This window comes from Brienomyrus brachyistius, chromosome 13, assembly GCF_023856365.1.
Source record: "Brienomyrus brachyistius isolate T26 chromosome 13, BBRACH_0.4, whole genome shotgun sequence".
NCBI lineage: Eukaryota > Metazoa > Chordata > Actinopteri > Osteoglossiformes > Mormyridae > Brienomyrus > Brienomyrus brachyistius.
The window spans coordinates 11889930-11903375 of record NC_064545.1 but is presented as its reverse complement, the minus strand read 5'-3'; the positions used below and the strand labels follow the sequence as shown (position 1 = coordinate 11903375).

Genomic DNA, 13446 nt, shown 5'->3' with positions numbered 1-13446 from the left:
TCCTTCCGGGAAAAAAGAGAGTCCTTAAGAAAACATCCTTCATGTCATAAAAATCAGCACAGTGACCATTAAAAAGCACTTGACACTCACCCCTACAGCACCTACGTCATCCATCCTCACGCTGGAGGACGAGTCCTTCTCGCTGGCCGCTGCCTCTCCAGCTGCAGCTGTAGGAAGAGACGAGGACTCAGCCATAGGAGAAGCAGACCCAATCGTCGTCTGCCTCCAGCCCCCGGACTGTGTGGTCACCTTTGAACCTCACACCGGTCGCCCAGTTCACTCAGAACACCCATCAATCCATTTGTGAAAGTGGCACAGTGGAGAAAATAAAATCATTCAAAAGCTTTACTTTAGATTTCTGATAGAGATGGAATTTAAAACCCGATTACCAGAAAACAGAAAAATAGACATCAGACACTGTAAAGCTTATAAAAATGTAGCTTTAGATATTTTTAACTAGACTTCAATTATGTTACAATACACTAACACTACACTGCTGTTCATGTTAATTTGGTCACTTTCTTGTTAATTAATATAAATTTAGATGCGATGGTCTGTGGCAGATACATTAATATCCAAATTAATTATTATTATATAATATACTATATTTGCTTTCACACGTTCTTGAAACAGAAATAATAAGTATAGCCTTTAAAAAAGGAACTGCTTCTTAGCTCACAGAAACAGGCTGTAGCTGAACAGACAGGGTCTCACTGACAGACGCAGGATGAGAAACAGTGTAACTTTGAAGCCAGCTGACAGTGTCATTTAATTACAATGCGATGGATGGGGCCTAGATGAGCACATATTCTCCTATTACAGCATGTGCCACACTGAGCTGAGCTGATGGTAGGTTTTAAGTGTTGTGTTTATATTTCAGGAGGATAAACAACTGGCTTCTCGGTGGATCACTGGAGTAGTTTTATCTTGGAGACAGTGACATAGCAGTAGGACAGCATGTATTAAGATCACACCAAGCACACCGTCGACCCGGCCTCTCACCTGCTGTGGGGACCTCTCCGCTGCCGACGGTCTCCTGGCCCGACGTGTTACTGGGCTCTTCCTCGGACACTTTCCCCATCATCTCTGCCACTTGCACATGTTCAGCCTCAGCAATTGGGCTGCTGCCTCGGTCCAGGGGAGAACGGAGCCCCAGGGAATCCGGGGCAGTCAGCTCACTCACTTGCTCCATGGACCCGGCAGGAACTGCCAGCTCATTACGGCGAGTCACAACCTCCCCTATAGGAGATTCGGGGTCTTTTTGCTCAGAGACCTTCTCTAAAACTGAATTGGAGGTAAGAAGTTCCACCTCAGCGGTGTCCTCATTGGCGCTCCCTGTTGCCACACTGCTACCCGCAGTGTCCGACTCCTCACCATTTACACATATTTCTTCATGTGGGATACTCTCCTCGGACACAACAGGGCTGCCGTCAGGGGTAGAATGGGAGGTACTGTGTTCATGACCATCAGTCTGGTCGTTCTCCGGAAGAAGGAGACCTTCTCCCACAACCTGCTGGTCCGCAGATGTGAGCGGTTTCTGAGTAACACTTGACTCTGGCTCAGTCTCCTGTGTTTCCTGTATCACCTCACATCTGTCAGTGTCCTTCTGCTCCTTTTGGCTGCCAATATCCGTCCCAGGATGGTCATGTGAGGGGGCTGCTTGCACATCTTCTACGGAAGATTCCGGTGGTTTCTCATTGCACAATACCTCAGAGTCAGGCAACAACTGGCCCTCGAGATCCTGTTTGGGGGGAACCTCAGGTTCTAGATGCACAACAGTTTTGCTTTCTTCTAATGGTTTGCTCACGTCCGTGACCGCCGGGTGAACCGTTTCCTCTGTGGAGATCACTTCATTTGAGATGTTCTTTCCAAGAGCCACATCACCGATATTTCCACCTATGTCCTCTAAATCACTGGAGAGTGAGGATTCAGATTTTACGTCAATGCTGTTTGCAGCAGTGGACCTTCCATTGTCTTCCATCTCCCCCTCAAGACTGTATTCCTGAGCTGATGTTACTTCACCACACATTGCTGATCTATCCTCTTCTACAGTTGTGGGGCCAATCACTGAATTCAGGGCTTCCTCCTCATTGGAAAAGGGAACGGAAAGCAGAGGCACGATTCCATTAGTTTCTCCCACCTCCGTAGGACCCCCTTCCTGTGTTGCAGTTACTTCAGGGTCCTTTCCCTCTGACAGTGTATTCTCCATGCCAATCTCGAGAGTGTGCTCTTCAGTATTGTGAGGATGCTGAGTGCTGTCTTGACTTAAATCCCCCAAAATGACACTTGTCATGTCATCACTGTTTTCTATAAGAGACTCAGCCTCTATTGCGTTAGGGAAATCATTTTCTGTCGGCTCATTTACCTTAGATAAGACGTCTCCATTTTCTGATGCAGGATCTGGAGTAGAAATTTCACAGCAATTTTGATATTCTGCTGGTAGGGACAACTCCATCGGGATAGATGCCTCTAACGAGTCACAGAACTGTGCTTCCAATTCTGACCCACAGGACGCCGCGTTCTCATCTTGGTCACAGTTCTCCTTCTTGACCTCTGCACTTTCAGCCATAGTTTCGGGGGTCAATTCTGAGGCACAGTCCAGCTTGCATGGCTCCTGCGTCTCTAAATCCAGCTCCCCACAGTCATTCTGCACGGACTCTGCCTCCGTAGGCTGCTTGTTATTCAGTGTGAGGCCGTCGCTCCCGTCTGCTTCAGCGTAATCCACCGCAGCTGTTTCCTGGCTTTGTTCGCAAAGGCTCGTCCCCAGTTCTAAGTCTGCCTCGCTAATAGTCGAGGGGCACGGATGTTCGGCTCTGGCCACAGCCCCTTCGAAGTCTTGGCCACCCCACTGGCTGGCAGATAAATCTGAGTGGTCCCGTGTGGGGCGATCTGCCTCTGCCACACTGGTAGCCTCCATTTCACCTTCCTCTCCTTCCTGTAAGTCCGAAGTGGTTGTGGTTTCTTTCATGATCACGTCTATCTGCGCTGGGTCCCGAGAGACCTTCTCAGAATCATCATGGGATGTTCCTGGGTTCTCCTGAGAGTGTGAGTGGCCCATATCTGTTGAGATGGTGCTCTCGCCAAGGACTGATTTTTCGTTATCGTGTGGCGGCTTTGCACCCGCCCTTTCTGCTGTTCTCACTGCTTCCTGGCTCGAAATATCAGCCCCCCCCAGGCGGCCCTGCAGCACTCTGATTGTGCCGAGGTTAGTATCAGTTTCCTCTTGCCGGCTTCCCCAAGACAGCTCACTGAAAGCTGGGTCAGGCCCCACCTCCAAAGCCAGGGCGGCGTCTCTGCTATCTGCTGACTCGTTCCTGGACTCTGTGAAGCAAACAGGGGCTGCCCCCACCTCCTTTTCCTCCTGAGCACCACAATCTACACCATGGTGCAGACAGGGGTCCGCCTCGACATCAGAGCCTCCACTGCACGAGGGGGGTTCGGATTGTTCCGACTGCCTCAGTAACTGGGCCCCCTGCCTGTGTTCTCCAGAGAAATCTTCAGAAATGGACTTCTGCTCTGTCACGCTAGAGCCACAGTCATGTGCAGCCACTCCTGCGCTTGTAACGCATTCATGGGTGGCGCCCGGCAGCTCTGACTGCGGCCGAAACGAGGGTCCTCCCTAACGAGAGAAGCGGGCAGACACACAGCACCTCAGCAAATGGTTCTCTGAGTGAACAGGCGAAATGTAAAAAAAACAAATTCTGTTACGCAACTGTGCTTTTTGTTCATCTCTATGCACACTACACCTTTATGACAACAGACAGGGGATGACGGCAAAGCTTCACACACCCAGCGGGGGGGGGGGGGGGGGGGGGGGTAACACTTCCACTGATCGAACCAGGAAGAATGGGCACGAACCCAACTCACCTGATTAATTATCTGCGTCAGCTGGTCCACATCCTCCTGCAGGCCTAGGGGCGTGTCTCCCTGGTCTGTGGCCACTGTCAATGTGTAGGTGTTCAGGCCTGGGTGGTGCTGCACCGCCCGGCCTCCAGGACTGGGCAGCAAGGGAGCCTCTGGATGTGGTCCTGCAGCCTCGGCCCTGTATTGCCGCAAACGATCAGCTCAGAATATCTGCGGCTGACACGTGGCTCGCTCTACGGCACACCTTGGCTTTAATCTCCACGCGGCAGTCAGCTAATTTTAAGCGATTTAGCACACCCCACCCCGCCTCGCAATGCGGGCCGACTGTGTGCTTAAGCCCCTAAACAGAGCTGCTTCTCCTCACCTGTTCAGTTTCTAACTGTCACTGCAGCCTTTCGGAATAAGAACTGAATGAATGCACGCATGCAATCTGTGTGAGTTTTCATAGGAAATAAAGAGGTACATACACCCACACACATAAACACACAAACACAAACAAATTGTAAGGGGCACTCTGTCAGTCACAAAACATCCACAGTGATCTAACCGACCCTGGACCCAAATGCTCTTCTGCCATCCGGCAAGCACTAGAGAGTCCTGTACACTCAAAACCGCAGAACAGTGTCTAGCCCCACCTCACAGCAGCACCAGATTGAACTGTACAGTGACTTATCCACACTGCACACATCAGGCACTACACAAGCAGAAATATCCACTTTAAACTCTCTTGGCTCCACCCATGTTGACTGTATGACAATGCTGCTGTCTCATTTATCTCAGTATCTCAACCATATTCCATGTGATCCATTATACTGTGCAATAATGCTGTTTGTACTTCCTGCACTCTCAACTGAGGCTTTTCTCAGGTGCAACAATTTCTCATGTGTAATAATTCATGCCCAATAGTCCTCCTATACTTTTAAACTATGTACTGCAATTGCTGTGTTATTTTATTCAATGTATTTTTCTTTTATTCCATACATTTTCTTTAGCCTGCAAGGTTTTTGCTGAGGCTTCTATGGGAGGATCCAAATCTCATTGTCCTTGTACAGTGACAATAAAGATCTTGTATCTTGTACATAAAAGAGAGATACGACTTTGCAAGAATGACACTGATGTGTCTAAAAGCCGATCAACACTGAGAACCAACATCTGGCAGCATCAGATAAAAGCCCCCTTCATCTTCAACGTCAGCTGCTAGGGTCACCTATTCAAAGGGCCGAGAAGGAGAGCGTGACAACCATCCAGCAGCATTCACAAAAAGGAAGAACGGGAGCGATCCCTACCACACAAAGCCCCCAGCGTACTTTTCCATAAAATGTGTTAATAATTGATGACAACTGGCTTCACATTAAACCTTGGATTTGGATTTATTGGATTACATAACCCAAATCATCTTGCAGGGTTAAAGCTGCCCCCCCATACCCCAAATCAGCCCAGGTCATCTCGCAGGGTTAATGCTGCCCCCCCCATAACCCAAACCTGCCACTGGTGGTTAAAGCCACAGCTGTGTCTTAATCCCATTTTTAACAGCCTGTCTAACTTTGCCATGATGCATCTGCATGTGTGTCTGCGTTTGTATTTACATCCTGTTACGTTTTAGCTTCAGAGAGAATATATCAGGTTCCCACAATATAAACCTCAATCTTATAATCTGTGGCTGCAATCAAAAAACTAAAATAGCCGAAAGTTTTGTATTTTGTTTGGTTACTTATGGTTAAGGTTAGGGCTGGGTAGGGGTTAAGGTTACCATTATTGGGATTAGAGCTATGCCTTTGTGGGGAGAGTCCCCATAAAGATATGAATACCAACATGTGGGTGTGAGCACCTATGACTCACTGAAACAGTGAAGCCTGAAAACACTTGAGCAGAAATACAGCAAACAGTCACTCACACATTCACCTGAGCTTAATGCATGGGGACAGATCACCTTTATATCGACTTCCAAATAACACGAAACCCACAGTTCACAGACACAACCTGGCTCTGCACTACACTCTATACCCCCCCCCCCAGCGCTGGAGCGTGCCTTCCTGCGGCGGGAGGCGGTTGTAGAGTGACTCACTTACTGGATGAGGAGGTGCTGGGGCTGTCCTCGGTCCCCCGTCTCGGCCAGCGAGAGAGGGGGGGCCGCCTGCTCGTTGGCCAGTCCCGGGGCCTCGTGGTCAGCCGGCTGCCGCGGCGGGAAATCGGGCCACGGGGCAGTGTGCAGCACAGTCTCCTGGGGTGTAGGATCTGGAGTGGGGGGTGGGATGGGGGTCAACAGAGACAACGCTGGCTGAGTAGCAGTGGGAAACGGTTGGGTGGTGACGTTAGGCACGGTAAGCGCTACTGTACAGACCGAAAGCACAGAAGCCCCACCTCCCACAACCCACCCAGCCAACCATCTCACTGGGCATATAACAGACAGACGTTCCAGCCAATCAGGTGACAGGAGTAAAGGGGAAAAACTGATTGGTACAAAGGCTCCTGTTGACAACAGTGTTGCCCTGGTGACTTAAGACCCAATTTTCTGTGAGCTCCTCCTGCCTGCCCCCAAACAAATCCCCGCTAATAGAGATACGGGAAGGTACACTAAAGTGCTGGGCTGTTTTTAGATTTCACAAAGCCGTGGCGTAATTACCGTCCACGTAATTAAACCCCTAGAAGGTTTCACACGCTTTCAATGCACTGCATTACGCATGATTTATCAGCCTTTCGCCGACCTCCTGCTTTTATCGTTGCAGTCTTACAAAAAAAGTGAGACTTGAAGCTGACTAGGAGTTAGTCTATTACATTTGAATCGTCAAAGGTAAATATTACAGGCTAAAAGGTAGCTCTGTCAAACAGAGGGAAGCGTACCATAAAACAGCTAAAGGGGAAGTGAGAAAATCCAACCAAAAATCCTATTACCCAGTTCCTCATTTGTTATATGGAGTAGTTCTGAAATGACCCTTTGTGATCAGAGACTACAAGATCCCAACATACACCAAGCAGAAAGGCAGGCTGACGGACAGGTGTCCTCGTCAAACCCTCTGTTCAAGACGTCGGGGAAATGAGTCAAATGGCATCTGTAGAAAACTGTGTATGACTCAGGCTTCTGTGAGACAGCTACGTCCTTTAAAACAGCCAATGCGTACCATGAGAATACAAGGACCCTCATGCAACGTGGTGTGACTGCACATCCTAGCTTTCGTATCGCTCGGTCTGCTACACACACTACATCCTTCCAAGCGTCACTACACCTGTATTCATACCCTTTTTAAAAAAGGAAAAACAAGAAAAAAAAAAGAACCTGGAAATATAAAATCAAAGAACAAAAGTAGCACAGACTGCAAGGTTTTTGCCCCAGGATGGAAACTGCTGTTGTATCTCAGTGAGCTAATTATGCTAACTGTTCTGAAAGCATCCCCATACATTCCTGCATGGTGGGGGCAGGGCATGCCAGGCGTGGAACGGCCCTCCCTCTCCGGTGATTCTCAGCCTGGCACCCGGCACACAGACCGCGAGCAGGAGGATTAAGGGCATCATCCTTGAGCTGATTTAGTCTCTGACCAGCCTACAGCTACAAAGGATTAAGTCACAGCTTCTGTGTATCACAGGTCCCTCTACTCCGAGGCTAGCTGCCATGCCCACCCCAGCGCACCATCACCGTGGAGACTGACCCATCTTGGAGTCGGGCATTTGGTCGGCCTTATCGTCGCAGTATAGAGGAGCTCGCAAGGCCCAGGGTGGGGGCAGGGGTCACCGCCCCGACAGAGAACACCAGAGATTACACCTTCAAGTGGTCTTAGCCAGCTTATCACCAAGCAGTGACCTCATACAGCAGATCCCCCTGTATTGTGTCAATAGCACTGACCAACCAGACGCTGTGAGCAAACAGATGCGAAGGTGCGGATTCTGAAAATGACATGCAGAAAAAAACCTCAAAAAAAAAAAATTAATGAAAAAAAAAAGTCCTACATCCGATGTGATTCACGTCACGCTCATTTCCACTCAGTGCTCAGCTGAGTAAAAGATACTCCTTGGATGGTAAGTCCTGCGAAATCAAAATTAAAAGCTGACAGAGGCTGCAAATCTGAGGAAGTAGAATGGGGCAGCTCTGCTTCCCGATACCATCAGGGTGTGGGATCGAGGCCCTCCCCTGCTTTGTGTGTGGAGCTGCATGCTCTCGTCATGTTACACTTCTCACCCCAGGGTTCATTACAGTTAGTTAGTAGATGCTTTTATCAATAGTGACATTCAAGTGAGAAAGCATGGTGCCTGGAGCATCTGAGGTTAAGGCCCTTATTCAAGAGCCCAATGGCGAGATCAGATGCCAAACTCAAAAACAGCTCAGAGCCCTGGCCAGAAATAGCAGCTGGGGGCCATGCTGCCTGCGGGGTGGATTCAAATGCCGGAAGACGTGGGCGTGCGTACACTGCATTCTGCATCAGCGCAAGGGACTGGAAGCATCCCAAGCGCCTTGTTTTGGCTAACATTGTTAGCCAGCCATTAGCTCTGAGAGTATATCGTTTAATCAGCCTTTTCAGCTGCACTGGACTGATTTAGGTGCGATTGTCACTCCAGTGAATGTGTCTTTCTGGCCACTGGCATTTTCGCTGTGATTTCACAGCCCCATTGGTGAAACTGCATCACATGAAATCTGGGATTTCTTTCTTTTTTTTCCCTCTTTGTTAATCATGTTAGCAGCTACAACAGGGGCTGGCAGATTAGCGCTGCTCCTGGACACTGGGGGTTAATGAGGTTGAGCTGGGTTACCAGTCAGGACCAGAAGCCTCTGACGAGATTCCACTCGTCCCCGAGTCAGTGCCGGAGCAGATCTGCAGAGCTGCCCCCTCAGAGGTGCAGCTGAGTAGGGACTGAAGAAGGGGGAAACAGGACCACACAGGGAATTAACTACTTCCAGTGCGTAAAACTCATTCATGTATTACATATTTGTTATTTACATAAACAATTGAGACTGGTTTATCTCCACGGGTACTGCACCAATACCACATCACAACAGCACTAAAATAATAATAAACAATGTCCACCAGTGTCATCATCCACCTACAGTCTTTACCATAAATATGTATATTTTAGTTTCACCAACCGGCTGGCATTATTATATATTTTTATTCTGTACCTGACAAATATCTCTCTCAAATGTCTAGTTATTTTAGTCGTTCAGCAGGAGGTTCCAAATCACTTTACACAGCTGGAATAAATTAACTAAAGGAAAGTAGGTTAAGCACTTTATAGGGGGTCAAAGACCCCCCCCCCCCCGATGCCCTTTCAACACCCCCAGACCACTGGGACACCTGCTACTAGAGGCTCACAGTGTACAGTGGGCACCGTTGCGATTCTAAAGACACTTTTGAGTCTAAAAACTGCAAGGGATACATAACATGCCCTATAAACAAAGAAAATAAATCCTGGGGTAGTAATATTTGGTTAAGAATATCTGCCACTGCCATCCGGACACAGTGTTCTGACCCAAAAGGAGGCAGAGTAAAATGAGTGCGTGCATTGGGGGGGGGATTTAAAGTGGAGCCAAGACAAACAGCAGCGAGACTGTGCTGTTTTACAAGTGTCCTCGGGCCGGCGGGCCGCACAGCGCCGACAGAGACCACTGGGACGCGCTCCAGACTGCTCCCTCCCATGCCCAGCCTTCCGTGGGAACGCTCTCCACTTGCCAGTTAGCATAATTGCTTCCCCCAGCTTCAAGAACTCAAGACAGGTTACATTCAGGACCAAAAAAATAACATGTAAGGTGACCGCAGCCTGTTATTGGCCTGATCCGCCGACTGCCACACCCAAGGGGGAGGGGCTTGTGCATTAACCCCGGGGTTCCAACATTATTAGAGGACCCCCTGGTGAGGAAACCTGAAAACTGCTCTAGAGAAGGAGGCCCCAGCCCAAAAGAAATGAAATCCTGGCAAAACATTATCTGTGATACGAAGCAGACATTTCATTAAAATACTGGAAATAGTCCCACTGTTAAATATTTAACTACTAATTAAACTCACAGGTGAACAACATTTGGCATGCTGGTACAGCAGGCTATCCTGTAGGCAGACACTGATGACAAAAAACATAAAGTTCTTTCAGCTTTTACTTGCTGAACGCCACATATGACAGTTTGGATCAAGTTAAATAATTAAGCTGCTTGATTTTGTAATCTTTTAATGATTTTAGCATTTGAAGGTGGATACTTCTAGCCATCTTGCAGCTGCAGCGCCCCCTGCTGTTCCACACAGGCAGCCCCTGCTTACCAGCACCTATGTCCAGGTGGCAGCTTGGCACACTGCAGCTCTCCGGTTGGTCCGTGCGGCGCGAGGTTACAGTCAGGCCCTCATCCGGCCATTCATGCTCCTGCAGTGGAACATGGGGCTCGGCCAGCAGTGGCGCCCCCACCTGGCCAGCGCGGTTCACTGGGAGCTGTTCCTTGTTGAAAGCCAGGTCCTGCGTGAAGGAGAAGCCGGCCTGCGCCACAAGGGCTGCAGGGTGACCCAACCTCAAGGCGAACAGGGTCACCTGGACAGGCTCGCAGCGATCGTGAGCTGGGGGGAAATTAATCAGTTAAGACTAAATTAGTCCAAACAAATAACGTCATGCTGTTCGTACAGAAACAGACAATCCCTTTAGTTTATGGACTGTTACTTTATTAATAAATTGTTACTAATTATTTGATAATATATTAATAGATAGAAAGATTAATTCGCAAACAAACTTACAAATGTGTTACAATGCATTTTCAAAACTGCTTGTAAATCATGTAAATCACTGGCAAATATAAAAGAGTGAATTGGTAAGCATACTCAGACATTAGTGATAACTGAGCCTATACAAGCGCTTTAGCAAATACTGTGTGAGACAGGAGTAAGACATCTCAGTAATGTGATTGTAAGTGAATCTTTTTATTTACTAATATAGAATCAAATAATTGGTTTAAGATGTGCTCCTTAACTATCACAAAAATTTTACTAAAATGTTACCCAGAAATTTACTGGATCTCCATTCTTTTTGTGTTTCATAAATTTAGAGTGGCATGGTGGTGCAGTGGTTAGCACTGTTGCCTCACACCTCTGGGACCCGGGTTCGAGTCTCCGCCTGGGTCACATGTGTGTGGAGTTTGCATGTTCTCATGTCGTCGTGGGGTTTCCTCCGGGTACTCCGGTTTCCCCCCACGGTCCAAAAACATGCTGAGGCCAATTGGAGTTGCTGAATTGCCCGTAGGTGTGCATGTGTGAGTGAATGGTGTGTAAGTGTGCCCTGCGATGGGCTGGCCCTCCCATCCTGGGTTGTTCCCTGCTTCGTGCACATTGCTTCCGGGATAGGCTCAGGACCCCCCGCGACCCAGTACGATAAGCGGTTTGGAAAATGGATGGATGGATAAATTTAGAGCTTTAAATAACCCTTTTGTGCAGCATTTTTTTCCTAATGCATTGTAGGTAAGGAGCCCTGTACTGGATTACATCATGTGCTCAGTCACATGACACCCCAGGCATCGTAAACAAAGCTGGAGTTTAGCCTTGTCTAAGCATGTGCCTTCCTGCCTAGTAATTTTCCCTGGCCTAGCGTGTCACCCTAGGGAGAGTCGGATCCCTACATGCATGGATCTCCCATGTAATGACCTCTGGACTTGCGATTCAGGCATCTACTGCTCGCAGTTATGCAGCATGAAACAGAGCGGGACCTGCACACACCCTTTTGTACATTTGGAGGCTATAAGAGCTACATAGTTGTTCCATAATGCACACACTTGCAAAAAAAAATCTGATGTCAGTTCCTCTTGTTAAGAAGACAACTTTTACATTGGGAGGGGTTTGTCTGTACTGCAGTGGGGGGGGGGGGAGCTCAGGGCCTGAAAAGTTCAGAGGGGTGAGACTGCAATGGTAGATTAGTTACAGGGCAGTAAGCTAGGACACGGAGTGCCAAAGCGGGCCCTCAGGGGCCTGAGGGAGGCCTTTTAAAGAGGAGGTGGCATCTGCTGAACCCCCCCCCCCCCTCCCCCTCCCCGAGTAAACAGAGAATGAGGCCCCACCCATTTCGGGCGCGGTTCTCTAGGGATGACAGCCATAGGAGAAGGCGCCCTCCAGCAAAAGGGTGTCCTGAGAGCAGAGTTCTGGGAAAGGGGGCGGCGGGGGGCGGAACACAGAACCATCTGGGTTACTGGCTCCTGTCACAAAGCACCAGGAGATGAGGTGTGAGGGCGTTTTATGGACCGGCGAGGGCGGAGCACCACGGAAAGCAGTGATGATGCCCAGGGCAAGTGCGGGAGGCGTAGCCAGTGATGGCATGACCATAAAATGCATGATTCCTACGCAGAGCATGGGGGCCTTCAGGGGTGGTGGAGAGGCGAGTGTCAGTGTGGCTCTGCGACCTTTTCAGTATCGTTTATAGGCTGGTAAATGATTAGCTTGTTAGCTAACTCCTGTTGGCTGTGCTTTCTCGGCAAACCCTGGGTTTTATGGAAACCTGCGTCAGGGACCTCCATGGTGGGGGCGAGATCTCTTTCTCCGTCCTGACACTGTACCGGTAACACAGAAACATCCACAGTGCCCGCAGATGTTTGCTCAGAACGGGCTGGCCTGTCCGCCAGCCGCCCCTGAACTGCTGGCTGATCCGCACAGCATATCGGCAGGCAGCGGTTGGGTAGACAATAGGAAGCACACTGAAATAACAGAGGGCGCAGAACAAACGACAACCCCTCACCCCATGCTCACTTTCCCCCTTGTGAAGCTCCCAAGTCACAAAAAGAATCCCTGCCACAAGGGGGCAGTACAGTCTCTTTTTTTTTTTTGGGGGGGGGGGGGGGGGGTTGATCTAGTCAACAACATTTCAACGGTTAACGATTTACTGCTGATAGGTGACCTTTCTAAGGGACAGTACTGTCAACAAAGGGCTGGGGGTGGGGCAGTGGGGTGGGGTTGATCTGGCAGAGAGGAGGCTTACAGGGACAGACTGCCTGCAGGGTGTCAGGGCTGATCCTGCGGGTGCTGGCCAGGTGCCTCTGGGTGGAGCCTCTGAAGAGCAGGTAGAAATCCGATTGCGCCCGATCCCCCTGGAGCTCATCACGACACAGCTGCACGGTGAGGACACACTCGCCCTGCAGGGGGCAGCACAGCGCAGTCAGCACCCCCACGAGGCCCATGCAAGTCTCACCCACGATTTTAATAAGCTAATTAGAAAAACAGTGTCATCTTCGTACAGGAAAAGTTTGCTGGCGGAATAACATTTGACTTTCATTTGCCCAGAGCAGGCAGAAAGAAACAAAATAAAATAATAATAAATCGAAACAAAGCAGAAGCATCATTTGCAGGGCGCTGCTCAGCATCACATAACCAATACAGAGACATGGTCAGTACAGGGAACTGAAAGCAGAAAAGCATCGTTCATCATAGCACGACTGTAAAGGAGCGAATGGGAGGCTTCATTTGGCTTTAAGGAGAATCCAGCAGACTATTTTGGTGAGGCTCGAGGACAAGCTATCCGGGGGGGGGTGTGATAAGGGGCTGAGATTCCTGTGAAAGGCTGCAGACAGACAGTCACGCGGTGTGGGCCTGGCTGGGGACAGATAAGCAGGGCGAAGTGGGGGTCAGATGAACGGGCTTGCTG

The 13446-nt window shown here is 49.3% G+C and overlaps 1 protein-coding gene across 3 annotated transcripts in view; it reads right to left on the bottom strand.

Moving 5' to 3' along the window:
- Positions 1-13446, bottom strand: part of LOC125706350 (A-kinase anchor protein 13-like) — an 83001-nt gene that overhangs the window by 44657 nt on the left and 24898 nt on the right. For all 3 annotated transcript variants that reach the window (XM_048973015.1, XM_048973016.1, XM_048973017.1), the window contains exons 4-9: positions 12784-12937; positions 10101-10388; positions 5934-6099; positions 3868-4042; positions 1003-3619; positions 91-167 (exon numbers count right to left, since the gene is read on the bottom strand). In XM_048973015.1, coding sequence (XP_048828972.1) covers positions 91-167; positions 1003-3619; positions 3868-4042; positions 5934-6099; positions 10101-10388; positions 12784-12937 — 3477 coding nt within the window. The remainder of the gene's footprint in view (positions 1-90; positions 168-1002; positions 3620-3867; positions 4043-5933; positions 6100-10100; positions 10389-12783; positions 12938-13446) is intronic.